The 27,185-nt window shown below is 42.4% G+C and overlaps 1 protein-coding gene across 2 annotated transcripts in view; it reads right to left on the bottom strand.

The window, feature by feature from the left end:
• LOC135256652 (F-actin-uncapping protein LRRC16A-like) overlaps positions 1-27,185 on the bottom strand; it is a 104,063-nt gene that overhangs the window by 9,753 nt on the left and 67,125 nt on the right. For both annotated transcript variants that reach the window (XM_064338626.1, XM_064338617.1), the window contains exons 20-33: positions 27,003-27,057; positions 23,149-23,321; positions 22,961-23,029; positions 21,113-21,206; positions 20,727-20,825; positions 20,136-20,264; positions 19,610-19,741; positions 16,095-16,270; positions 15,823-15,910; positions 14,785-14,925; positions 7,914-7,980; positions 6,614-6,810; positions 5,957-6,066; positions 4,783-5,182 (exon numbers count right to left, since the gene is read on the bottom strand). In XM_064338626.1, the coding sequence (XP_064194696.1) occupies positions 4,783-5,182; positions 5,957-6,066; positions 6,614-6,810; positions 7,914-7,980; positions 14,785-14,925; positions 15,823-15,910; positions 16,095-16,270; positions 19,610-19,741; positions 20,136-20,264; positions 20,727-20,825; positions 21,113-21,206; positions 22,961-23,029; positions 23,149-23,321; positions 27,003-27,057 (1,930 nt within the window). The remainder of the gene's footprint in view (positions 1-4,782; positions 5,183-5,956; positions 6,067-6,613; positions 6,811-7,913; positions 7,981-14,784; positions 14,926-15,822; positions 15,911-16,094; positions 16,271-19,609; positions 19,742-20,135; positions 20,265-20,726; positions 20,826-21,112; positions 21,207-22,960; positions 23,030-23,148; positions 23,322-27,002; positions 27,058-27,185) is intronic.

The raw sequence follows: 27,185 nt of genomic DNA, 5'->3' as shown, positions 1-27,185 counted from the left end.
GGTGACTCTGATGTACTCCAACTCATCAATTCTCATCACGCAACCACCTGTCCACTTGACCCCATCCCATCTACAGTCCTCCAGTCCATATCCGGTGAGATCATTCCCTATCTGTCCTCTATTGTTAATACCTCCCTTGCCTCTGGCCATGTTCCTTCTGATTTTAAGATGGCTTGTGTTACCCCAATCCTCAAGAAACCCACCTCAGACCCCTCTGATATAATGAATTATCGACCCGTATCGCTTCTACCTTTTTTGTCCAAAACCCTTGAGCGAGCAGTGCTTAAACAACTAACCTCTTTTCTCCATCAGAACAACCTGCTAGACCCTCACCAATCTGGCTTCCGATCCAGGCACTCAACAGAAACTGCACTCCTGGCCATGACGGAGGCACTCGCGCCTCTCCTCTGTCCTGATCCTCCTAGACCTGTCTGTAGCATTCCATACAGTCAACCACAAACTACTCCTCTCCACCTTAGCTGAGATGGGCATTTCTGGGACTTCCCTGTCTTGGTTTGCTTCCTATCTTGCTGATAGGTTCTGCCAGGTCACCTGGATGGGGTCAGCCACTGCTCCTCATCCACTTGTTACGGGAGTACCACAGGGATCCTCTGCTGTTCTCCATATACAGAAAATCTCTTGGTTCAGTTATTAATTCACACGGCTTCTCCTATAACTGTTATGCAGACGACACACAACTCTTCTTCACTTTCTCCCCCTCTGCCTTACAGGGTAATGTTAAAATATCTTCCTGCCGGGCTGACATCTCAACCTGGATGGCCAGCCACCACCTAAAGCTCAACCTCAACAAAACTGAGCTGCTGTTCTTCCCATACAAGTCCTCCCTTCTACGTGAGCTCTCAATCACAGTTGATGGCACCAGAGTGACTGCCTCTCACTCTGAAAAGAGCCTGGGGGTGGTCCTGGATGACCAGCTGGACCCCAAGGAGCACATCAAGGCAACATCACGGTCCTGCAGATTGCTCCTGTACAACATCAGGAGAATTCGACCATACCTGACTACGTACTCCACCCAGCTGCTTGTCCAGGCTATGGTGACCTCCCATCTTGATTACTGCAACTCCCTCCTTGCAAGCCTGCCAGCTTGTGCCATAAAGCCACTACAGATTCAAAATGCAGCTGCCCAACTCATCTTCAACCTTCCCAAGTTCTCCCACATCACTCCACTGGCTACCGGTCGCTGCCAGGATCAGGTTCAAAGTCCTGACCCTCGCCTACACTGCAGCCAACAGGACGGCCCCTGTCTACTTACAGGACATGATTCAATTCTATATGCCTGCTCGACCACTCCGCTCTGCAGCAGCAGGGTGCCTTGCACCCCCTCTCCCTCCCTACCCATCTTCCACCGTGGTCTGAAGACGCATATCTTCAGACCATACCTGGACTAACTGTTACCACTCTGCGAATAATTTCACTTAAATTCCCCTTTTTCATGCCACTCATGTTACATGTACATCCATTCCAGCACTTATTGTAATTTGTATTTTCGTCCTAATATTGTACCTTGTACTTCCCCCTCGTTTGACTTAGCATAAGTTAGGTCAGAATAATATTCACTGCGTGAATTAGACTGTGTTCCTGCCAATGAATAACTGTACGAAATGAGTATTGTACCTTATGGAACCTGTGTTTTGTAGTTGTTCCAATGATATGCACTTTTGTACATTGCTTGGGATAAAAGTGTCTGCTAAATAAATGTAATGTAAATGTAATGTTAATGAAAGACTATTTTTAATCTACATTTTAAAATATAATAAAAACATTAACTTTTTGAAAATTTGTTCTTAGTAACATAAACATCCTTAGTAAGTGACTGTCATATTGTCTGTCACTTTTTAAGTGGCTGACATTGTGGCGCAAATGGTATTTGAATTAAAGCAAATAATGTCATAATAACCCTGTGGAATAGAGCCAAGCTCTGTCTTCATTCACCCATTCATTCATATACAGTGTGTTCAGTGACACATGAAAAAAACAGATCACCACAACAATATGGAGCTCAGTTACAAAATCAGTAAAACCGAGTCTCGCCTATTACATGATTATTAACTCAGGCTTAATGCTTGGGTGGCAACCGTTTTCAGAGGAGCTAACCAGTGTGAATAAAACGTAATTGCTTTTCATTAATCTTAGCTGCGCGCTAATCTTCCTTTGTGTGCTGCATATCTCCACGGGTCTGGAGAACAATCAGACATTCTTATCAAAGCTGTCACGTTTCACCAACTCAATAACAGCTCATTAACAGCAGTATCTGAATGCCATCCTCCAGAGTAAAGAGGCTGCATTTTATTACAAAAAGTTGAGCAGGCTACTATGTAGTTTTACAACAAACGATCATAATAAACAAATATGAATAGATGTCAAATCATACAGATTTGTTTAGCTTCATCTAGTTTTGATTTTATTCTACACAGAATCTGCACAGAGAAGCTTGCTTTGTTCCTACAAAGCTCTGAGGGAGAAAACCTGCATCTTCTGAGAGTGTCCTATCATCGCAGTATTGTTTGGAAACTAACGTTAAATTATATTTCAACATTTTATTGGTCATCGCAAGTCCAAGATTAATTCTTGTTTTAATGTTTGCTTAAACATGAGGGAAACAGCCTATATTCTGTGAAATGAAGTGAGCAGTGGATGCCAAAACCAAGTTTCACTCAAGCAAAGTGTTTTGACCGGTGTGGTCTTTAATCCGCAATTACTCAAAGCCTGACCATTTTAACCAGGTGCAAGCTACAGTGTGTGTAAACTATGTACGACAATGTATGCACTGGAAATTTTAACTCCTTCACCACCATCATCAGTGAAAGATATTTAGTAAATATTAATTTATCTAGACTGGAAGGAAACAGAGACTGTAGCAGAAGTCAGCAGAACAGAAGCATCTGTCAGAGTGCCTGTGAGAGATTAAGTCTAGTGAGTCTTGCAGGAAGCCCCCTTTCACTCAGTTTGGAAAAGGAGATACCACATTTTGGCCATGTAGTGTATGTGGACACCTGACATCCAATATTCAGAATTATGGTCATTAATATTCCGTTGGTCCACCCTTTGCCACTATACCAACCTCTACTCCTCTGGGATGTTCAAGCATTGCTGCAGAGATTTGCTTCCATTCAGCCACAAGAGCATTAGTGACCTTATAGACCTTATAAAATCCTTCCCACACTAGAACTAGCTGAACATGTACCAAAAGGGGTCACTAGAGGGTGCCACACACAAAGACACAGAACCATCAGAAATCAAAACTGTACCCACAGTCACAAAGCAGCACAGAGCAAGTGTGCTGAACTAGCTTCAGTGTAGTCTTTAGCTTTTAATGGAATAGGTAAGCATTTAGAACGGGGGAAACCTGATCCTATATCAGCACCCCCGATCTTCAACGGTTTATGAACATGGGGCATAATCCAACTTAAATCTGGTGCTGATAGCAGTTCCATATATAACACCCTTTACTGTTTGTAACAATACCAATGAAAAGAACAGGTGAGGAAGTGATCATTTCATACCATATCCTTGTATGTGTTCATCTCCATCTCTCAAAGTAAAAGAACAAAATTTCTGTAACAAGTAAAAACTATCTGACAGTAAAAAGCTCTGCCTCAAAACTTTGCGTGGCCTTGAGGCATGATGTTTGAACACTTATTTGGACTTTTCATGTGACACTTGACACCTCAATGGCCGTTCTAAAACAGTGTCTGTTGTTTTTGGTCAAAGATTTTTGGATACACAGACTTGGACGGTAGCCCAGATGTTTCAAACAGGAAACCTGGCTTTGCTTATCCATCAATTCTCTTCTGCTATCTGGTAAAATCCCACACAATCCTGAAAAATAGACATTCCATTCCATTCATTTAGCAGATGTTCTTAACAGTAGATAAGTGCATTCAACGGCTTACAAGAGCAACAGGAACTCATAATGAACACTCTCATACCCAATGCAACAAGAAGGGCTATAATCATCTCTACATTTAAAATCATCAATCCTGTCAATTACAGTCAAGTTCCCTGTGACAGATCAAGTAGCGAACCAAGCCCTATGATTAAGAAAAGTGCTGGGAAATATGGCTGTGGTTGAGTTTAGGTTGACATTGACACACACATGCTAAATATGGAAAGTGAAATGTATAAAAAATATTATATTTGGGATTTAACATTTTTAACAGGCATCTTTGACATGGTACAGTCATACTTCTACCTCTGCACAAAAGTAAATTGGCCCTCACAAATAAATTATACTACAATGAGTTAAGCAACAGTCAATTTTGTAGTAATGCACAAGCAGAGGTCACTGTGGAGAAAGTGAAATAAGACTGATACCTCTGTAGCCCCGTACAGAAGCTTTTGCCTGGAGCAAGAATCTGGAGCATGAATGCAGCTGATTGTGTACCTGACACTGCAAAGGAACTTCCCTTGCTGTTCAAGGTACACAACAATGGATCTCACATTAGACTTCGACGCACCAAATAAATTCAAGAATAAAAAAACATGATGAAAAGACTTGCCGTGAGAGCACTGTTTAACACCCGCGGTGCTGCGCTGCCTCACAAGATACTGCCTCACAAGATACTGAGTATACTGAGAGGCAGCACAGTTCCACGGATGTCTTGGAGGTACTGACTACAGGATGAATGCAGCTGACTGGATGGCTAGTTCATGGATAATGTTCAGACTACAGAAGGAATGTAGCTGATTGGTCGCTTGGCTGATGGGTCTAGAGTGGAGCAGTAATGGAGCGGATTGGTTAGTTGGCTGGTTGGTACAGACCTTATGGACACTAGCTGCCCTCCTCTCCTGCTTAGCCTTCATCTCTGCCAGCAGGCCGCTGCCCATGACCTGGACACCGTAACGGCGGCCTCCCTGGGGGCTGCCCTTGCCGTCACCCTCCGAGTGCTCGTCCATGGAGTCGGGGGTCTTCAGGTCCTCCGAGCGGTCCGAGCTGCTGCTGTAGTCCGTGGGCGGGGCTTTGGCCTCTTTGCCCTTGACCGGGCCCTTGGGCGAGGAGGGCTCCTCCGTTGCTACGGGTGCCGTCGGCTGGGGAGAAGCCGCCTGGCTCTTGTCGGAGGACTTGCAGGTGCGGGATTTGATGAGGTTGAGGAAGCCACCCTTGCGCGAGTCACGCTTCTTCTCTCCGTCCTGGGAGTCTGAGCTCTTCAGGGAGGGACGTCTGGAAAACAAAGATCAGCCCTACTGCGTTACACAGGTCTGGCATACCAAGAAAGAGCTTCTGCAAGCCTCCCACCACAGGACACTCGGAGACAAATGGCCGCCAGTTGGCTGGGGAACTGATTTCACTAAAACGGCTGGTCAAATGTCTTACCCTACATAATGTGCAATTAATGCGTTCATCAGTCAAAGTCCCTCGTGAGCTTAAATAAGTTCATAGTTGTTATAAATTGCACTGCACTTCTAATCAGTTACTTCTCTGGAAAGCCAGTCTCCAGACTTCAAATAAATTAATGTTTGGTTTATACAAATAAGTTTTAATGCACACTACATGGCCAAAAGTATCTGGACACCAGACATCTCATCCATTACACTCCACTACAGTGTTCTAGAACATTAAAGATTTTTACATCAGCATTAGAATGTTCAGTTAAGAACATTATAATAACATATTTGTGATCTTACACCTTAAAGCCTTACTCCTTACACCATAAACATCAGGATAGCTATAACAGCCAGCATTACATTCTTTGTACATAAAACATTTAGCAAGTTAACCGTCTATGCTCTACTTCCACACACAAAAAACAATCACTAGCATAACCAGTAATAAGAGTGCGAGTAAGAGTCATGAAAAATTCTCAGTGAGTAATCATGGACTCTGATGTAATATAAATGGAAGTCAACCCTCATAAAGTAACCATCTACCAAAAAAAAACCCCATAAAAAACAAACACCCCACAGACCGAATGTTACATGATATTCCAACACTTACTTGGTGTCCAGTTTTGTGACTTTCTTGGTGAAGAATTCATCTACTCCCTCATCTACCCTTCCCATAATGCCATTCTGTTCACCCTCCTGTGAGGTGGTGCTGGTTAAGTGCTGAAATACAGAACAAAGAAGCAGAATATAATGCAGGCAATATATAATCCAGGCAGTTCCAAACAATGTCCAAATACATGACATACAAGCAGTGCCAAAAAATTTCCAAATATATGGTAGAACGATAGGTTGCAGCTACATTTACAGTACAGCTGCAGTTATTTTATAGACTAAGACATAATGACAGATGAAGTTGAGGCCATCTGTGCTTGTGAAAATTGAAAACAGCTCAAACCCTTAAACTGGATAAGGACATGCTATAACAATATAGAACAGAAACTGCCATTTTATATCTTATATCAATTTCCTTTGCATGATTGAACGTGTGCTTTTACTTTTGTATATATACGGATATATATATAAACACTACATTTCCAAAATTATGTGGACACCCCTTCTAATTAGTGGTTTCAGCTATTTCAGCCACACCCATTGCTAACAGGTGCATAAAATCAAGCATACAGCCATGCGATCTCCATTGATAAACACTGGCAGTAGAATGGGTCATACTGAAGAGCTCAGTGACTTTCAAAGTGGGGGAACTTACAGGGACCTTACTGGACTGCTTCTTCTTGTTCCTTTTGGGCCGCAGTTTGGTGTAGTGCTGGAGCTTCTTGCACTCTTCTGAAGGCAGCTCTCCCATCCCTCCAGAAGTCTTCTTCTCCAGCTTTGGAGGAGCGGCTGCCGGGTCGTCCATGTGGACGGGCACATCCTCCAGAGCTTTGTCCAAGTCAAACTCCATATCTGATAGACACAACATGATAACCAATCAGAGCCCAGAGCATAGCCGCCAACCGTGATCACACTATGAGATAAAAGTGCAGATCTCTGCAGATATCTTTAAACTACCACAATTAATTTCCCTTAGCACTAGATTTGTTTTTTTCCATAATGTGTGGGTGGGAATTCCCTTTCCTTCCTGGGACTGCACAGAAGAGCTCTATGGTACGATGGCTGCGGAGGGCATCATTGTTCTGTAAAGTGTGGATGCTACCATATAATTATTAAATGACAGCTCAAAGCATTTCATTATCCATAACACTGCTCTAATGGCAAAGGCCTTGAACCATACAAAGAAAACCAATCTAGTTGTCAGGAAGTGCATTGAGCCGAGATCTCTCACAGGTCCATGAGTTAGGCAGATACTCCCACAAATGGCAGAATTATAACATTACTCTGGGTGTTTCTGTCACAATGCACATCCTCTACAAGACACACAGTAGTGTGTCTACTGTATCAACTATCTAAATGCCATTTTAGTATAATGTACTCAACAGCGAATGCAAGGGTTTGAAGCATCTTGAAACAATAATGATTTTCACGATTCATCGTGTGATAAAAGCAAACAGCCATGCATCATGCCTGAGAAACGATACAACTTCCAACAATAGTAGTGAATGATTATGTAATTAATTTATGTTCTACATTGGTATAAATCCAATTAATTGATATTCTATGTTGATATATCTATCCCATTGGAGTCTATAATGTAGATGAACCAGATAGCAACAGTTAGTTTCCTCAGTCATCATCACTCCAATATTGTGTGCGTGTGTGCGTGCGTGAATGCATGCATGCATGCGTGCATATGTACATTTAATACAGAATATTTTAATTTATATTTATACAAATATAAATGTCAAGGTGTTAAAGTCAGTGTTTTATACAGCCAAGCAACCAATTTACTCATAATATATGCTGTGTGCTCTTTAGTGCTAGAGCGTTTGCATGAGTGCAGCTGTGTATACATGAGCGTGCATGTGTGTATGCGTATATATTTGCATTGACGTATTTGAGTGGGTGCAAGTTTGCATGTATGAGTGTGTACATTTGCGGCTCAGACTCACCAAAAGCTCGAGACACGGGCCGCAGCATTCTGCTGTGAATGCTTTTCCTCTTGGACTTCGGGGTCATCTGCGGCAGAAACATATGCATCAGCAAAGCTCATTGGAGTACTCAAAAAAAGACCGGTGACATCACGGCCATTAGCAACCCTCAGTCAGCATACGTCCAGGTGCAGGAGGAGACTGTGCAGGGACACGCACGCATAAACAAGGCCGTGTGCTCATTCGGCTGGGTGTGACTTTCCCTGTGGCTTCACAGCCGAAGACATCACATTCCCCTCAATCGCCATCTACTCCAGCTTCTCCCATCCCCAATGTTTATGAACATCAGAAACCACACTCCAGATCCAAACCACTAAGAGGAAAGAGCAGCCAGATTTTTTAAAATTTTACTTCCATTTTATTTAGACAGTGATCTCATTTTCTGAGAACTGCACCATGTTGCACAATAATCCCAATAAACTTCTTGTATACACAGACTCTCCATCTGCCCAAGTCTGTTGTTGTGGAAATCAAGCCCTTTCATGACAATTCAGTCTGTCTGAAATAGTTGCACAGAAATAGCCCTTGCGGTAAGTATCATTCGAAATGGAATACCCTCTGTGAAAAACATACCGATATCTAGACCGCAGGAATGGTCTAACAAATACGTGTTCATTGAGTATGTAACATAAAAAATATGCAAATCGGGGCAAAGCAACTTCTGCAATCCAAACTGGAAAACAAGTGACTTCACCACAGATACAGGAAGATGTCCTTAAGGCTATAGGCCAGCCCTGTCTCCAAGGGCTTGACATTTTAAGGGGTTTCTCCATTTTATTTGGAGCCGTTTGTTTATTTTTAAAGGAAAAGGAAAGGAAAAACAGGCAATACTTGCATCTGTGGGAACTTAAACAGGGTTTTAAAACAATGAGAGTGAAAAGGGAACTGGTCACCTCTCTGATAAATTATAGCAACAGAGATGATCTTCCAGCAGTTTGATCACCAAGAAACTGCACAAAGACTCCTTGTTATGATGTTAAAGCCCCGTGGCCATGTGAACAACAATTGACAAATCATTTACAGTTAGATAAAACCACCACGCTGCGCTTCAACCCACAAACCTGTTAATATGCAAACTAAAAACAATCCCACACAAACATTGCACTGTGCCTCCACTGCTCTCTTTGGATGTTTAGTTGAAAAAGAGCCAAACTTGTCCCTCATTTTCCCATTTCCTGCATCATTATAACCCACACAATTTTCTTTCAACAAATAACAACAGCCTTCACCCTAAGAGTGACAACAATGAGATAATGGAATCACACGAGAGAAACTAAAATGACGTAACAGCACTTCAAACTTGTTTGCATTTTGGACTGAGTTGCGGGGTAAAACAACAGCACTAAAATGTAGAACAGCATCTCAGATATGTAACACAGCTGGGACACATCAGCTTTCACCAGCTTGTCTTAGGTGTACTATAGTACCCAGGGCCTCATGTAACTTGTTCCACAGAACATTTAATTGTTCAATGAAAGTCAAATTAATGTCAAAAATGGTGACCATATACCATGTAACACTTTTGTTCTGAGCCTCAATATAAGAATGAAATGAAAATATGATTGTTGATACAGAAAAAAAGGTTTAGATTTTTAATCAACTGAAAAATGACATAACTGGCTAAATAAATTTAGTCAAATATGTACTAACAGGGCTTGAAAGAAACACCTGCTCATCAATCAAGTGAAGGTAAATTTACTGACGGCAGGTAATTTACTCAGCTTCACTAGCTATTTCAGTGGGTATTTGCTTCCACATTCATACCGAGTTTAACGCTATAGGTCTGCATACAACGGGGTTCAGTGCTCCAAACTCAATGGAAAAAAAGTCATCAGCACAAGGACCTTGATTAATGATAATGAAATTCCACAGTGATCGGTTTCAAGCTGCTCTCCTCCTGATGACACAGACAGTGAATGTGTGGCCATTACATACAGGGTGCTTAGAAAGCAGGCACACATTCTACTGCATATCCACAACAATGCTGTACCAGAACAACAATGTGGGTGACAAACACTTCTCAAATCACAAAATGTCCAACTTCAGACCCCCAAACACCAATATTACCAGACATATGGAACCACCTCTTTCAACGTGAAAAAGATATATATTTAAAAAACTGTTCCTTTGGCAAACACAACCCAATAGCTTTTTTTATGAAACAAATTGACTAATGCAGAGCTCCTAAATCCACCTCAGTAAATCCACCTCAGAAGTGAGTTTGTGTCTGCCAGGAACAAGAGGGAAGGGTTAGCTAGCCTCCCCGCTGGGCTGCCAGATTTCGATGGCCCAGAGAACGTGACATTTGGGGTGGGGGTCTGAGCAGCATTTGGCTCTGTGCTACAGCAGAAGCTAGGGTGGAGCAAGCAAAAGCCACGATGCAGAGAGCGCAAGCATTACTTACGCTGGTGCAGCAAAGAGTCTCCACGAGGCAAAGGGTGAGAGAGGAGGAGGGAGGGAGGGAAGGAGGGAGAGAAAGAAAAGCAAAGGTGTAGGACAAAGAGGAGGAGAGGAAGAAGGAGAGAAGACAGTGAGGCTCCATGGTCCCAGAGTGAAAAGGAAGAAAGAAGTGGCGGTGGACCATGGAAGCCGCCGTTCGGCTCAGAAGCACAGACGCAGAGACAAAGGCCCAGCATGCAACACTGCACGCAGCATGACTCTCCCATGTAAAAAAGGCATCTTTCAGGCCAAACACCTCATCAAATCATGCGTTCATGTATATTCAATCATAATCTTGGCGTACACTAACGATTTGAAGGCCAATTAACAGGTGTCAATGATTTACAACCTTGAAGACTGGGTAAAACACAGTTTTACAAGAAAACTAAAAATGTCAATATTCATCATGTTATTTTAATGTCAAAATAAACTGTAATTGGGAAATTGGATCCATCATGAAATATAAACGTTGATATCACCCTAAAAAGCGGTAATGATGCCTCCTTTGCCACCTACCAGAGAATCATTCTGTCCATCCACAGTTAGAAAACAATGTCGGTGTGAGACAGAATGTTTGAGGTACAGTACGGGCATCCAACTGAGCTAATGAGCTCCTATGACACACAGTCCATCTGCAGCACTTTCACTGAACAGAGCCAGAGATCTAACTTAGCTGAGGGGCATGTCCGTACATTGTAGCATTTGAGGCTCAGATATGAGAAGCATGAATCATTTGGAAAGCACATTTAAAGCACGTTTAAAGCGTTATGATCTCCCTATTGTGTAATGCCTTCTGGACTGAAGCGTATCCCCCACAGAGACTTCTAAATACACAAGAATTACTGAACCCAGGTCGCTTGGACGACCCAGGCACACCAGTCTTGTAAGGCCCATTGACATATTGTGTGCTCTGTGGTGCCTTTAAATATAAAAAGAAAACATACAACCTCGTAATTCCAGGTGCATAAAACAACAAGATATTAGAATATTGACATCTCTCAGAGATAAAAAGGAATATATGTGTGTCTCAACAACTTTTATAAAATCTTCCATTCTGAAGGACTGACTGCAATGGGAAACCCACTTCCTTTTTACTGTACTGTAAGACACAGATCTATCAGCCAAAGTGAGGGGAGGCTAAACTCAGAACATAGAATTGGAACACCCCACCCCCCAGCTGAGGAGATCATTCAGTACAATTATCCTGAAGCTGGGGTACTCTGAGGGTATCCAGCAAAAATGAGACGCCTCACTGTTAAAAACACACTGATTGCGCCGGGTAGCACTCAGCCATGTAATAGCCTCCCGATAATGAGTTCACCTTTTCCACACAGAGAGGGAGAGAATGACCTGCCTGGAGGCCCCGCTTGTGTAACCAGAGGCAGGTGTCCAGCCCAACATCCACTCGCTGCTGACCTAAATCCTCCGAGACGTTCCCCAGGTGGATGCTACACGTGGTGGAGGTTGAGGGGATTTTCCACCCCTCGCCGCGAAGCACGCAGAGATCACAAGATGAAAGCGTGCATACGCGCAACACAATAAATCGGAGCGTCGCCTCGTTTCAGGTTCACGAGCCTGGCGGCAGCGGGACTCCCAATGCTGTTTGTTCAAACAGCACGTGGCTAAGCCTAGCCAGGGGGTTAGGGAAGGGTGAGCAGCATTCAGAGCCTGTGAATAAATGCATAGCATTTTTACATGAATATGATGTGTTGATTGGTCGTTGTATGTGAGCTGTGGAGCAGAATTAGCATTTTGCCTCTGTGGGGAAAGATACAAAGCGCAGAAAAGGGCACATTAAAAGCACAGATACTACTGGGAGTGAGCTGGATGGGCTGATTAATAAATAACCACCTCACCACCGCTTCCCGCACCAAAGAGAATCCAGCACTTCTGCACTTGAGAGAGAATTATGAGGCCAGGGACACACTCGTGAATGCAATTTGTAACACAGACTGCAATTTATCAGAGTCCCTCTGGTAGGAGTATGGTTTGATCTATTACAGACCATTCATGTCAGGCTGGTTAACCAGACAAAGGAAAACCCTAGTTGGTTTAAAAGCAGGATAATAACTCAGACTTGATGTTCTACATCATTTCCTATCGAGAATCTACACAAGCGCGGCAGCAAGCTCTGCTGCATCAGCTCAGACAAAGACAGGGATCTGAGTCCACTCAATACAGTGCATTGAGGAGAGGGGGAGTCGTTAACCATAGTGGAAGCAAGAATGAGTAGGTCTCAGTCACTGTGATTACCATGGCCTTCAGAACTCACTGAATCAAAAAGAGGCAGTACTCAGTCCAACCACACTTCATATGCAAGATGAAGGGGAATATTCCACTGATTCATTCAGGTTCATTAATCGGTACTGCAGTACTCACTTTACAGTGATTCATAATGTGATAATCTGCATAATGTAAGCCCAGATACATTTGTGTCCAAAACAGTGAACATTTTGCCACTAGTTAACTGTGCTTCTAAAAACAAATGCTTAAGCACAAAGTTTAACACTGAAACTTATGTGGTCAATATAGTGCAAGAACCAGCTATGGATAGGAAGTAGGCTAGATACCAGATTACCTCACTCAGTAACAGCACATTAGACTTCATAATAAAAAATTTTTTTTTAAAAAGTGCTTATAAATTATAACAGTGGTACAATAAAATGCTCTCTCATTAATAATAAACAAGAACATTTGCTAAATCAAGGAAACCGCATTCAATAGCCACATTTAATAAAAAGTAAATAAATGTAATATTTTGTATTCAAATAGTAACATTAACATTTTTACGAAAAATGTTTGACAGACTAAACCAGCATGAATGACAAATCACTAAAACTAAAAATTAAAAGGTGCAGCAACCAACGCATCAGAATTTTATGAGGAAGCACTAACATTTGAAACATTACCATAAGTCTGGCAGGGTCTTTCTGGTCTCTGAAAATTTGAATAATAAAGGGCTTGCAAACATTTCCATTCGATTCGAACCAGTGATGGTCAGTCAGAGCTTGACATCTGAAGAAGGGGGCTACATTCAAAAGGATGTCATACCTATGATAAATACTGGGTAGATCTTTGATGTTATGGATTTGTTTTGTATCTGGGCTTCTTTTTAAAGTCAAAGGAAACATCAACTATTTTGACCAAAATCCTGGTTCTCTTTGCCAGGAAGCTCAAACTTGGCCACAAATGATCCCAACCATACTTAAAAATGAAAAATTTCCAATGGCCATCAGTCTTCAGGCTTGAACAGACTGAAGACTGAAGATAATCCAACAGTAGGGTAATTTGGAGAAAGAAGACTGCCTAGAGACAAAGCGCAGAGCAGTCCAACGTTGTAATATTGAACAACATATCTATCCTAATTTTAAAGAAAATGTGTCAACAGATATGGCTACATTTTACAAGTTTTACTGTTAGCGACATCATCCGCAAGAAATAAGGGAATGAAGAGAAGGAGGTTACATTAGGTAATGAGGTCAGACAGTAAATACGATGTAAGTCGATATGCTCACTTTCACAATTTTTTATCCTCAACCTTTACCTAAAGTAGTTTAAATTAAATCAAGTTTCTGCTAGAACAGCCTAAATAGCTAAATAATAGGCACTTGGCTCTTCCGCATTCAACATGCAAATTCCTGCGCATATACCATAACAATTTAAAACTTGGCACGATTGTCGCACTCGACAGCATGAATGAAAAATAGCATAGAGGAGCCATTACAAAATGCAAATAAGTTAAATGGAAATTGCTATAAAAATGCCAGCATGAAAAGGTATCAAATGTGGCATTTTTCCCATTTTTTTGTTCATACAGCCCATTACTTATTTTCTTTTATAAAGCCATGTTTGCTCATATTTATAAAGAGTGGAAGTAATTATGGAGAATATCCCAAAATTATTTTTTCAAGCAGTGCATTTACCCTAACTGCTGCTAACGTGCAATAATGATCTATCACATCACAGAACCCTAAAGACACATGGGAAAAGCAGTATAAAAACTGAATTTGCAAATACATTGAAAATGCATCAGTCATTTTGACTGGCTTTCACACAATGCCAGTGTAGTTACGTGAAACTGCAGTGCACTCATTTGACCTCCTTCAGAGCAGAGGTCAAAGCCAAACCCTGCTCAGTTTTATCAGAAAGAGCAGAGAACACCTTCCCAAACTCCAGAATCCAGAGGACTCCACAATCACACGGTGTGAAGGAAATGAGGGATTGCACAAATCAGCGGAGAGCAAGGAGGAGGAGCGTGCAGTGATTCCACCACAAAGTCCTGCCCTCTCTGTTCACTGATGCCTCTGTGCTCTGTGATGCCTACAGCACATCCTAGAGCGTCTGAATCGGGCGTGGCAAGCAGGCTCCTCCCAGCGGGAGGGGGACAGCGTACCATGCACGTCTCCAGGTCATCCAGCCGCTCCGGTTCCGTTAGCTCCATGGCGGCCCGCTTGGGGGTCCTCTCCTCCGGGGCCTCTGCCTCCACGGACTCCTGGTGGAGGAGGGGGCGCCCCTTCCTGGCCAAGTGCTCCGCCTGAGGGTACGGGGTGGGAAGGATGGAGACCACCTTAGGTAAGTAGTTCTAAATTATTTGAGACCACACCTCACTTAATGAGCAGACACTTTTTCTGTGACTCACCCCTTATTAAAATACAGCTCAGTATAGTTCAGTATAATCACTGTGCACTGTAGTGGAATACAGGAAACTAGTGCCAGTGAGTGCCCTTTTAATGTCTATGGAAAAAGTATGTTTTACACAATTTTTCCTTAGTCCTATATCTGTCGAACCACTGATATAGGTCACCTGAACCCACGTCTGAGCAGAGCCAACTTTACCCCACTTTTCCACTTCTTGCTTTTCAGTCTTTATAACAGATTGTTTTCCCCTTGCCCCCGCCCCCAGTTTGGAGTGAAAGTGTAACTGCGGTACCATTTAGCCATTCGGTGTGAAGCTAAAGATATCACCCCTTTTATTATGGAAATAATATAAACTAATATACATTCACTGTTAAACTTTAAAAAATCTATATTTTGAACAGACCTAAACACCTTCTTACAATCCATGGCATTTACATGACTTCAACCACATTAAAGTAAGTCTGAGGTGCTGATATTTTAATAAAAGGTCATTAAGAGAATTTCAGAATCACTGTAGAAAAATAATCATTATTATGTTATTATACCTCCCCTGTGGCCTTCACCATGAGTTGCAGAGATAAAAAATTGTACTAAGTCTGCATGACTTAATATTCCTCAGTGATAACACTCAATCCTTCACTGAAATGCTCTACAAATTTGAGTCCTGATGTAAGCTCAAATGAACAGGAACACTACCTGAAAGATGTTTTGACAGATCATCATGCACTAACTTCACTCCATACTGTGTGTGTGTGTGTGTTAGAGAGAGTGTGAGAGAGAAAGAGAGACTCACCAATGTGTGTTGAGAACGTGAAAGAGCCTCCAAAATCTCATCGACGACACGGTCTGAGAGGAAGGACGCCAAGCTGAGCTTTACCTCACTGCATGTAAAGATCACAGGGAGAGAGAAGGACACAGAGAAAGGGGAACATAAAAGGGGAGAGACAGCATGAATTCAGCTGTCAGGTCACAAAAAAAACACAATATGAAAAAAACAGAAGTGTGACAACATAAGTTCCAAGAGAGGCTGATTTAACACATCGACAGACAACAGAGTGGGGTCACCTGATCTTGTTGATGATGTCGATACCAGACTGCTGCAACAGTGTATCCTTGACAAAAGAGCTTGGGATGACCATCTTGCCTGTGCTGGCCTTGATAAGATCCTGCCGCAGGTTGGGCCTCTTCATCACGTGAGGGCAAAGCCCTTCAGCCGTGTCCACCATGGACTCCAACAAACTCTGCAGGAACAGAGGAGTGTACTCATCTTACCAACAATACAACAGTACTACATTGTAGACTAGAACAATCTCGTAGAATAGGAGGACATTAGACACAGAACTGTAGCTAAACATCTCTAGATAGGCTCTACACAATACAACAGTACTACATTGTAGACTAGAACAATCTCGATAGGAACATAGGAGTGTACTCATCTTACCAACAATACAACAGTACTACATTGTAGACTAGAACAATCTCGATAGGAACATAGGAGTGTACTCATTTACCAACAATACGACAGTATTACACTGTAGACTAGAACAATCTCTGTAGGAATGGAGTCATTTAACCAGAATTTTACCACCCATTCTAGACCTCAGACTAGAGTATGTGAGTGGAGTTGAGTGGGCATGAATGCCACTCAGCACTCTATAAACCTACAGTAATCACACCACTCTGTGTTTTATGTGCACTTCATCCCAGTAGTTCACCTGCACTATAAAATATGTGAAATGTATCAGATCCTTCTTATAAATTTCTATTCAAAAATATTAGCAAACCTCTGGTGACACTTAATTGCATTCTAGGTCACCAAAGCATTTGCTGTACTTGTAGAGATAAAGTTCAGGTAACTCCTTCGAAATAGAGAGTACATCTTGCCAACACTTTACAAACACCAGAGTTAAAACAACAGTGGGAACAGTGGAGACTACCTTATCTTATTACCAAATATGACACACTACACAAATTTCAAAACTTTCCATCCGGCAGATATAACGCCATTTCTTTGCGTCTTATGCCTAAAAAGGAATAAGCACTAACAGGGAATAAAACAGTTTACACTTCTACTTTCTATTATTGTCAGCAGTACTGTAAATGGCAGTTTCTGCAGAAACTGATTTTGACGAACAGAAACGCATGTCCTCACTATGTGTCAAAATTTGATATTCAGTCCCCCCCCCGCCCCCTGACAATTTTCATTAAATTTTGATTCATACAGGTGACAAAGATATAAGGATTAAAAGCAGATAGAGAAACTAAATGCTGAAGTAGGTTTATCATTCAGTTTTCAAATTTAGCATCAGGGCGCCACATGGTTGAGTTGTGCAACTTATTTGATTTTAAATGAAACCTTTTTTTTTTTTTTAAAGAAATGAAAGCATCCAGAACCAAGCCCTGACATTGGGGTTTTGCTGAGAGAGAGAGAACTGTAGAGTCCAGTTTTCACTAGCTCTCCAGAGGATTTCAGGGTTTAGAAGTTTAGGGATGAAATAAAATCGCAACTTTCCTTATCTGAAATTACATGCATGTTTATCAAAGTGCATTTCACGGGAGCCGGCCAGCGGTCTTGGTCTCCCCCTCCCATGCGCGCCGCCAGTGCGTACCACGCTCTATTTCAGCTAGCGGCCCAAGGGAAGTGCGCGCCCACACAAAGAACACCGCGCTCGCTCCGTTTCAATGGGAAAAGCAGCCTATATTGAATGCATCCTGGTGGGGCCTCGAAACGCAGCCATTCCTGCATTACCAGTAAGTTAATTTCACTGCCAACAATGTCAAAGACCCAAAACCCAAGAAAAAACATTAGTAGACTATGCACTGATATGCACTGAACTGCCAAGGGCAGCAAGGCTGCCGTGTCTGCTCCTTCCAATTACGCTAAAATCATATTTGTACGCCCCTCCCACTACTGCGACATCCTAGGCAAATATGAAAAGCAAGTACATGCCAGTGGTTGTGTTATCCCAGGATTCTGTGGTTTCTGTGCAGAAAAAAGAGCAAAAATGCAAGGGGAAATAATACATTGCCTTCTATAAATGCAGATAATCCAAGGACTTAAAAAAAAAAATTTTAAACAACAGGCGATGACCCAGACTTGAACCACAACAAAATTACTCCGCTTTCTTTGAGCCAATTGTCTTTTGGTTTCTGGCACTTGTGTTTTTTATTGATCATTATATTTACATAGCTGCAGGTAACATTGCAGGATTCAAAGAGAAAACACTTAAATTGAAATGAAAAGTTGAAAGCGAGATACTGTAACTAACTGGCTCTTGAGTGAATTAAAACAAAAATTGCTCCTAGGGTTTTAAAAAATATTACTAGCCCTGCGTTCCAAAGACACCGCATTCCATGGGCTAGCGCGACCAATCACAGGCTCTTCGTACTCCTTCAGTGGCCCCCGCACTGCACCGGCACAGTCAGATAGAGACCCAGTCAAATGACTATATCTTCCCCTTTCATAACTGTATGAGCAACTGCATGAAACCTCTGGGTTACCGGCCATATATGGATGGTATATTAAGCTACTTTCTCACCTCTATCTGTATTTGTAATACTCGACAATGTATGTGATTTACATAAAATTATACGACCCAGTATAGGTATCTGTTTTATAGTTCTACTCCTGTCTTCCTTCTTTTTCTTCTCCAATGCCCTTTCTGCCAATCACCTTGCCAAACCTTCAAAAGGCAGTGGCATTGGTCAAAAACACTCTGCTGCAAATTGCACCAAGAGCAAGTAGTTACAGGCAACATGATGATTGTTAATTCTGCGCAGAGCGCTTACTGTGCAGTATTTAGTCATGCAGAGCACCGCCCCACAGTAATCATGATTTACATATTTGTGCCTTCTTGCAAACCAACCCTCAACTCAGTATGTATCCTTAAAAATGAGTGAGGTAATTACTCCCTGAATAAAATATGACAGCCACTTGGGCTGAGGAAAGACATTAATGACATAAATTATCTATGTGGTTACACGGTGCACATCATCAGCATCTTTAAATTGGGGTCATCCCAGGTTGTGAAAAGGTCATGAAATGATGATGGCACCAGGGAAAAACTGTTAAAACCAATGCATGTGAGGGGAACAAACTGCAGGGGAAGTCTATTCATACAGCTAACTGCCTGTTTTACTTATGCAATACAGTGTGAGCACTTTGAAACATATTTCTGGATGAAACTGCAAAGACTGGACTACTGCGCTCACCATAAGTGCAGGCTGGACTCTATAGCAGGTTGGAGTTCAGGCCTCAGCTATGTCATGTCAACTACAGTTGGGAGATGCAGTATCTAATGCATGGTGGAGTGGGTTTGATTCCTTCAGTTGCTCATATGTAAATGCTCCCGACAGAATTCCCGGTGCCCCCATGCTACCAGTCAGTAATGGAAGCATCCCTCCTCTGAGCATGTGTGTGATCGACATATTGTTAATTGTGTCCTAGCCTTACAGAAATAAATTAGTCCTAAACAAGCCATGCAAAATTTAAATTAAAAAGAAAACTTAAATTTAAAAAAAACTGAGGGAATGCTGGTTTATAGGCTAATGCTCGTTAATCTCCAGAAAACCCCCTTTACCTGTAACTGTTCATCCATCACCCTGGTCACCTCTCCAACCATGGACTCCAGCTTCTCCTGGATGGGGCTAGAGGATGAGCTATCCAACCCCTCCTGGGAGGCCGCCCCCAGGTGGTACAGGTTGGGCAGGAGCTATGTGTGGAGGAGGGGGGCAGAGAGCGGTCAGAAGAACTGTAGAAACACTCACCTTTAACCTCTAAACCAGCACAGAGGGGAAAATTAGCCATGGTATTAGTTGTGAGGGAGCGAGGCTTCATGACCTCTAAAATGAGTAAAGGTACCATGCTATTGGCAAATAACCTACTTGAAACACACTACTTTGCTTTGAATTCATCTGATTGACATAGTAATTGATACTACATGTTAGCATCACCCAATGTAGGGGATTCATAAAGCTTTACTCTCCCATCACCACAGGCATAGGCGAAACAGACTGTGGATGCTTGCAACCAAAAAAGTTTTAACAGCCCACAGACCACCTATGTACAGGTGGCATCCTTCGTGGAGTATGAAGCCCTTCACTCACCGTTTTAGAGTTCCTGGCATCCTTCACAAAGTTTTCAGCCATTTTCACGTCCTCTAAAATGGCGTCGGTCTCTGAATATCTCAGCGAATTGAGATGGTCCTGAACTTTGACGCAGATCCTGTCAATCATCTGTGTGTGTTTGTGTGAGTTACAGGACGTCACAAACATTAGCATTGTGCATAACTCTTAAAAACATCCCTTAAATATCTACACATAGCAACACTTTCAAATAATCTCTAATCATAAAGTTACTAATATCCTGCAAGTTACAGCATCAGGGTAACAAAGAGTATTAACTGAAATAGAGATTCCCCACTAACCTAATACTGCCAAGAGACCTGATTTATTTCCACATTCCATAATAAATGATGAATGCTTAATTTCTTTTTACATTAACAAGAATAACAAGAGGCGTAACATTTTGGATTTCTTGTATAAATATCTTCAGCTATACTATCTTTAAATTCAGAATATGATCCACGTAACAGTAAATCATCAGTTAACGACAGTAAGGCCAATGAGCGTTACTTTTGGCCAGCGGTCATGTGACATAGATAGACTTATCCAGGCAAATGTAAGCAGAAGGCTCACCTGCTGTGTGGTTGTCGTGACAATGCCCTGCTGGAGACGGTAGGCCTGCTCCTGGAGGTATTTACGGGTCTTGTGGTTCCGAAACAGGTAATTCTCAATCTGACATTTAGAAAAGGCCATGTAACTGTACATAAATGTACAAAGGAAGCTACTTCTAGTTACATTTAAAGGCACATTTAGAATCTCATTTTCAAGCATGTGCATTACTGTAGATTCCTTTCAGTAAATTGCAAGATACAAAAAGATGCAGATTCAATTAGCTTCTAAATGAAACTGTACGGTACAGTGAACAAGCTCTTGTTGCTCTTTAAAATGAGTTTACAGATACGCCACTCTGGCAGAGCGCAGTCTCACAGCTAACAGAACCTCCCTGCACTCCGCCTCACCTTGAGCAACGCATCCTCAGTCTTTTCAGGGCTGGCCTTCAGAGCTTGGGACGCGTCGATAATGGGGATCGGCATGAAGCGGATCGTGAAATTTCTGTTGGAGAAAGGAATCAAATCACATGCTTTGTCCTCAAATCAGGGCTATCTGCAAAATGAAATAGCTGTTTGAGCTGTACTGAGGGACATTACAGTATGAAGAATACAACATGGCAACATCTTCATGGAGCCAGCCGCCTTACTATCCTATAACTTTACCCTGCCTGGTGACTGATGCTAAATAGGAATGGGTTTGGTTACTACTTGGAAGGGAGACTTTCTGGGAAAACTGAATTGCCACCCAAAGAGAATGTGCACACCTCAGGCGAGATGAAAAGGAGGCTTTTTGTTTCCTGTGGGTAAAGAAAGGTTTCCACACCCCATAAGTGGGAACAGGAAATGACTTCACCTCACCCAGCCAAGAGGAAAAGAAGTGACATGGTGATCTACATCTGATTCAAGTCAACAGCAGACTTTAGTGTACACACACCACACTATTTTTTTGCAAGTATTCTGAAGCAACTCGCAGAACCCACACATGAAATTGAAGAGATGGGAAAAAAAATCCTATAGATGGTGCCTAATATCTATAGGGTTTTACTTGAGATAAGACACAAAGCCAGTCCCTTTGTAAAATGGCAGTGGACATCTTACATAGTGAGACCAAGGACTGTACAGCAAACTGAACAGGCTGAACTGAATACAGTTGACGCTACAACAAAGAGACTGGGCCCCCACCACCCCCCCTCTTATTCAGAGACTGCCCCCCCCTCTCCTTTACAAGGGTAGCCACCCTTTTTTGAAGAGCAGGGTGCAGCATTTAGTCGCTTAAAAGCCATGTCCTGATTTCACCCACTCAGCTCTCAGAACAATTGAGTATTCTGCAGCCACTGAAAGTGTGTCAGGGAATGAGGCCAAAAACCTAAGAATCACTCCGGAGGAGAAAATAAAAGGACTCCGCCCCCAGGTAGACTGGATGAACAGGGCTCACAGACACCCGCTGTCAACCGCCCGTGTGCCCCCACCGCTTCCACCCCGCAACTCGCCCGCAGTTACCATGGAACCCCATGATTCGGCTGCCAATAAGCTTCGGAATGCCTTTTTCTCGGTAACAGCCAGTTTACGGTCTAAAGGAAGTGCCAGAATTGAAATAATTATGCCAAACGTCAATTAAAATGCTAGAAACGGATACCCAAACGTAAAAAGAGGCAATCTGGTTTTCAGATGTAGCGGCACATGAGTACTGATGGCTGTTTCTCTCCACGCTCAATATAACCCCCCCCCCCCCCCCTTCAACCCCCCTCTCTCTCTTGTACCCCCTCTGTCTTTCTCTTGCTTTGAGGAATGAATAATACACAACCATGAAAGGAGAGCGGACAGACTCGTCCCTCCCACTGGAGCAGGAAGCAGCACAACCCCACATTGTTTCATCGCCTCCTTTCCTCCTTGCCTCCTTTCAGTCTCTGGGCTGTTTTCTGGCTACAGCTGCTTCTGCAATTCCATGTCCAGGAGTTGCATCTGATTCTGGCGGAAGCTTTCATCTGCCTAGTTTCAACTGCACCCCCCACCCACCCTCCAGTCCAGCCATAAGCCCCTTTCTCCCATAATAAGTTCATCCCCTTCTTCTGAGAGCTCATTAGAGCCCCATTGCACCTTCAGCTGTACTGCTGCAACCCCAGGCCAGGTGTGCATTTGGGCATGCAACCCCTCACCCACAGCTCAACAAAGAAACAAAGAGCAGTGTCACACAGTCACACGCACGCACGCACGCACACACACACACACACACACACACACACAGACAAAACTCACTTCTCCAGAGCTGCTGCAACATCCTGCAGGCCTTGTGGGCTGATGTTGTTTTTGTCCCAAATGACCGTTCTGTGAAGAAGCACAGGCATTGAAAAAAAAAAAGTCACAGTGAAGAACACACCCACACACACAAAAAAAATCTATTCCCATTACAAGTCGGTACAAGAAAGCACAGTCGCCTGATTCACCTGAGCTTGCTGTTGATCTGCAAGGCTTTGGCCAGCATCTTGGCCCCCATGTCACCCATGCCATTCCCACTGATGTCCACTCTGGTCAGCGAGGTGTTGCTGCCCAGGGCATTCAGGACAATGGTCAGGTCACTCTTCAGCTTGGAGTCCGCCAGTGAGAGGGAGGTCAGTGGCTGGGTGGGAGGAATTTTAAATCCAGACTTACACACTCCAGAAGACCAGATCTACTGTATGTTACATAACTGAGTTATTGCTTTGAGCACCAGTCTATTAGGACCTTAGTTCGGCATGACACCAATTTATATTCTGAACACAATTCTGCTGTGGCAAAAACATGCCCCTCGATGTAAGAACAACAAGATTATCATGAACAGGATTCCTCTCATTTCCAGCCCTTTCATATTACATTGGTAATCAGATACCCTCATTAAACAGTGCGCAAATGGGGATTAATTTGACCCAGTCACATTCTGGGCCTCAATCATAAGTGAATCCATTGAGTGTTAAGCACTAACAATCCTTTTGACTTCCGTCTTTGATTCTTATCCATCCATTCAACTCCGTCCACTCCTCCTCAACTCGACCCCAGCCCCTGTCTGTTGAGATTTCCATCCTGATGGGATGATTCCAGTCTGCCATTTCTGCTTTTCTGGATTTCTTGAGGGTTGGAAAATTAACAGGCCACAGCAATGCAAACAAGGTTATGGAATGTCAGTGGATTACAGCAGGCAAGGTGTAGGTTTAACACAAGCCTTGATACTTTCAATACCGTGTATACTCAAGGCTATGTACTGGATGCAGACCTCTTGGATTTCTGCACGATCCACTTTGATGAATTCCAGAGATCCTTCTCTAAAGATTCTCTCAGTTCACACAGTTCAAAGAGCTGCTAAAGACTTTCTCCACAACCTCCTTGAATGAGAGACATGGGTAGAGGTTTGTGAGGGTGCTTTGGTTCAGATGCACAAATCTTGCATTACAACAGCACTGTACCACATTATAACGCATTATAACTGCAACATACCACATAATAACTTCTGCAAGCATTCTTCTCTATGCATAACAAATATGATTTGATTTGGCTGTGTGTCAGGTGGACAAAAGAGAGGAAGTCAGGATGTTTCCATGAGCCCACTCCTCGGCCACACAGAAGCCAAACTATGACCTCAGCAACAGCCCACGCTACGTGGAAGCATGGGGGATCTGGCCAGATATGCAGACGGGCTAGCTTGAGAAAAGCTGGGTCAGGATCGAAGGGGAAGGATGGAAACTAAAGCAGTTAATGAGGGAGCCATCTTGTGCTGGTATGAAGATGAAGAGCTGTGGTGGTTTACTAGTGAGAAAGTACAGATTACATTTGTTTCTCTACTTCCAATTACCTTCCTAATATGTCACTACAATCCTACCTGATTATTAACTGCACATTAGAGCACACTGATTTACTAAAAGCATGTACTTTGTGTCATCCAGTATGCAATTAATAAAAATGGAGAAGTCTTTCCATTGAAAGGAGAAAAATGCAAAGTCAAAAAACATAAAATAAACATAAAAACTAGTGAAAAAAGTAATTTGTAAATGATTTTCATAATTAATGGAGAACACTACCACAGTCTGGAATTATTTCACTGTGTAGGGCTGTAAAAAAATAAGAAATTTCCTGAACAAACCCCCTTTATCCCCAGCACTGTGGCAGTAAGACTCTCACACGTGTGCAGAGAGCTCAGATTATCTCCATTCCTATGCACTGGCAGGACACGAGTGGCTGCTCAATTGTATGCTGTTAAATCACAGTAATTACCCAGGTCATAAACAACACACTGATAAATGACTGATGCACATCCATCTCTATTAACACTGCTGTGTATGTGGTGGGTCGACATTGTAAGATGTGACTTGATAGAATAGTTTATGTTGCATGGTCATGAATATTCTGGAAACTTACGCCACCCACAGAACTGGGGCATAATTACTGCAGTCTAAATGACTTCCCTATCATGGATACATGTACTAAGGTCAGGCCTTTCAGTAAAAAATACATTTACAATTCATAGCAAATAAGTGGAATACCATGTTATATACATAAACAACCATATGTAGTGGTGAACTGACAGTCACAGGACAAGTATCAATCTAAATGCAACACAGTTTTTCCTTCCCTCTACAAAACAAAAGGGAAGGAGTTCACTAATAGTTACAAAATAAAGCACAAACCACATTGTGGTTAAAAAGTATCTTTGTTGCTATTACATAATGGTTAAAACAAACCATTTTAGTAAAAAAAAGCAGCAAAGTAGCCAATCTAAAGCATTTGCCTCATTTCCTATGCTTTCCTCTTTCCAGAAACTTCTACACAGCCTGGAAAACTTCCTTTTCAATGTCACATTTGACATGGTGATTAAGCCAGTGGGGACAAATAATTCCCAAATAGCGAGTCCTATCTCTGCTGTTCTATTTCTCTCCGAGAGAGCAGCTTTATCTCCTTCCTTCCATACTTCTATTTCGCTCAAACCTCTCAGGGAAGTGGCCTGTCACAACGTGATGCCGGAATATAAATTCAGCCCTCCATCTCCACACTTTGTAGTGAGAAACCAGGGTTCCGTAACCCTGGTCTGTAATTTTCTCAAAGGTCAAGGTTCCTGGCCTCCAGAAGCCGTGTCCTCCAAATGAAAACAGATTCAGCTTGGCAGGTGTAACACAAGCGGCAAGGGTAGTGAGTATTGGGACTGCCTGCATCAGATACATTGAATAGACACATCAATTCACAGCAGCCTCAGCACTAGTTCTGCCTGTGAATGTGTTCAGTCATTCTTCCTGAGCTGATGTGACTTTATTCATTCTTGTTTACGGTATTACAGTAAGTACAGAATGATGTAGATTATATACAGTAGTGTCACACCCATAATCTTACGGTACCATGAGCCTTATTGAGTTGACACTGATGTGTAATTATGTCCACCCACTCTCTGAGATGCACATTGCTAATTAACCAAGCAATGGTCAATTTCCTGACAAATTGTAATCTTGCATAGGTGGTGAACCAATTGGAGGCAGCAAAATTGCAGGCTAAAGCTTGCTTGAACCAATAAGATTGCAGGACTCCAGTTTCAGAGATGGGAACGTCCCTTTCCAGGCATAGTTGAGGAATGTCAGGGGTCAATTTAGAGAATTTACAGTATTTGACAGAGCAGTTAAAACCACATCATAATACATGAAATCTAACAAAAACAATGCAAGTAAATGAGCACTCCTCTCTGGAATGGTTGCCAGCCAAGTCCTAGTACCATTTCAGCCAGCGCTGTCAGATAAACAGAAAGCACACTCCTTATCCTATCAGAGGGAAATACAGAGAGCAAGGTGATACAGAAATCATTCCATTTTAGTTGGCCTGACCGGCATGGCCCCAGGCCAGTGCTATCAAACACAGCCTGCACTGTGGTAACAATGACAAACGGTTTTGCTGGCTTTGCAGCAATGAGTCCTGTGTATTTATCTTACATTAGAACCCAAATAATATACGTTTACTGTTAAAATTTAAGAGAAATCAGTCTGACACACACGTCAGTGATAGCACCAATCAATTTGAAATGGAGATATAATAGAACATTCCATCCCCAATTTTGTAAACATTTCATTTGGAATCTTCCCATATTTTATTCAGAACAATCTGCTCATATTTATTTATAAATAGCATGATGGGATATTCAAATGATTCAAACTAAAAAATGTAATATTAGTGCCATCAAAAATGCAGGCAGGAATGTTTCTTTATAAGTAGAAAAGTGCTCCATGTCTGTGAGGTAGATATCTGACACAAGCTCCACCCAGATGTCAAGGAGCTGAAGGTGTTAACTCACCGATTCCTCATCCTGTATCATGTGCACAAGGCTGTCCAAGACGGGAGCTAGGTTCCTGTATTAAACAAAGACAAGAAAACAATGTACAAACTTTGGGACGCAAGTGGTGCCAACAGTCAGACAAAATACACTTTAACCAGATCACTCCAACACAGTGTATCTTCTCCCTCCAAGAGCACCTTT

The sequence above is a fragment of the Anguilla rostrata genome, chromosome 1, assembly GCF_018555375.3.
Source record: "Anguilla rostrata isolate EN2019 chromosome 1, ASM1855537v3, whole genome shotgun sequence".
Classification (NCBI taxonomy): Eukaryota; Metazoa; Chordata; class Actinopteri; order Anguilliformes; family Anguillidae; genus Anguilla; species Anguilla rostrata.
Note: the sequence above shows the minus strand (reverse complement) of the source record. Positions and strands in the feature narration are given on the sequence as shown.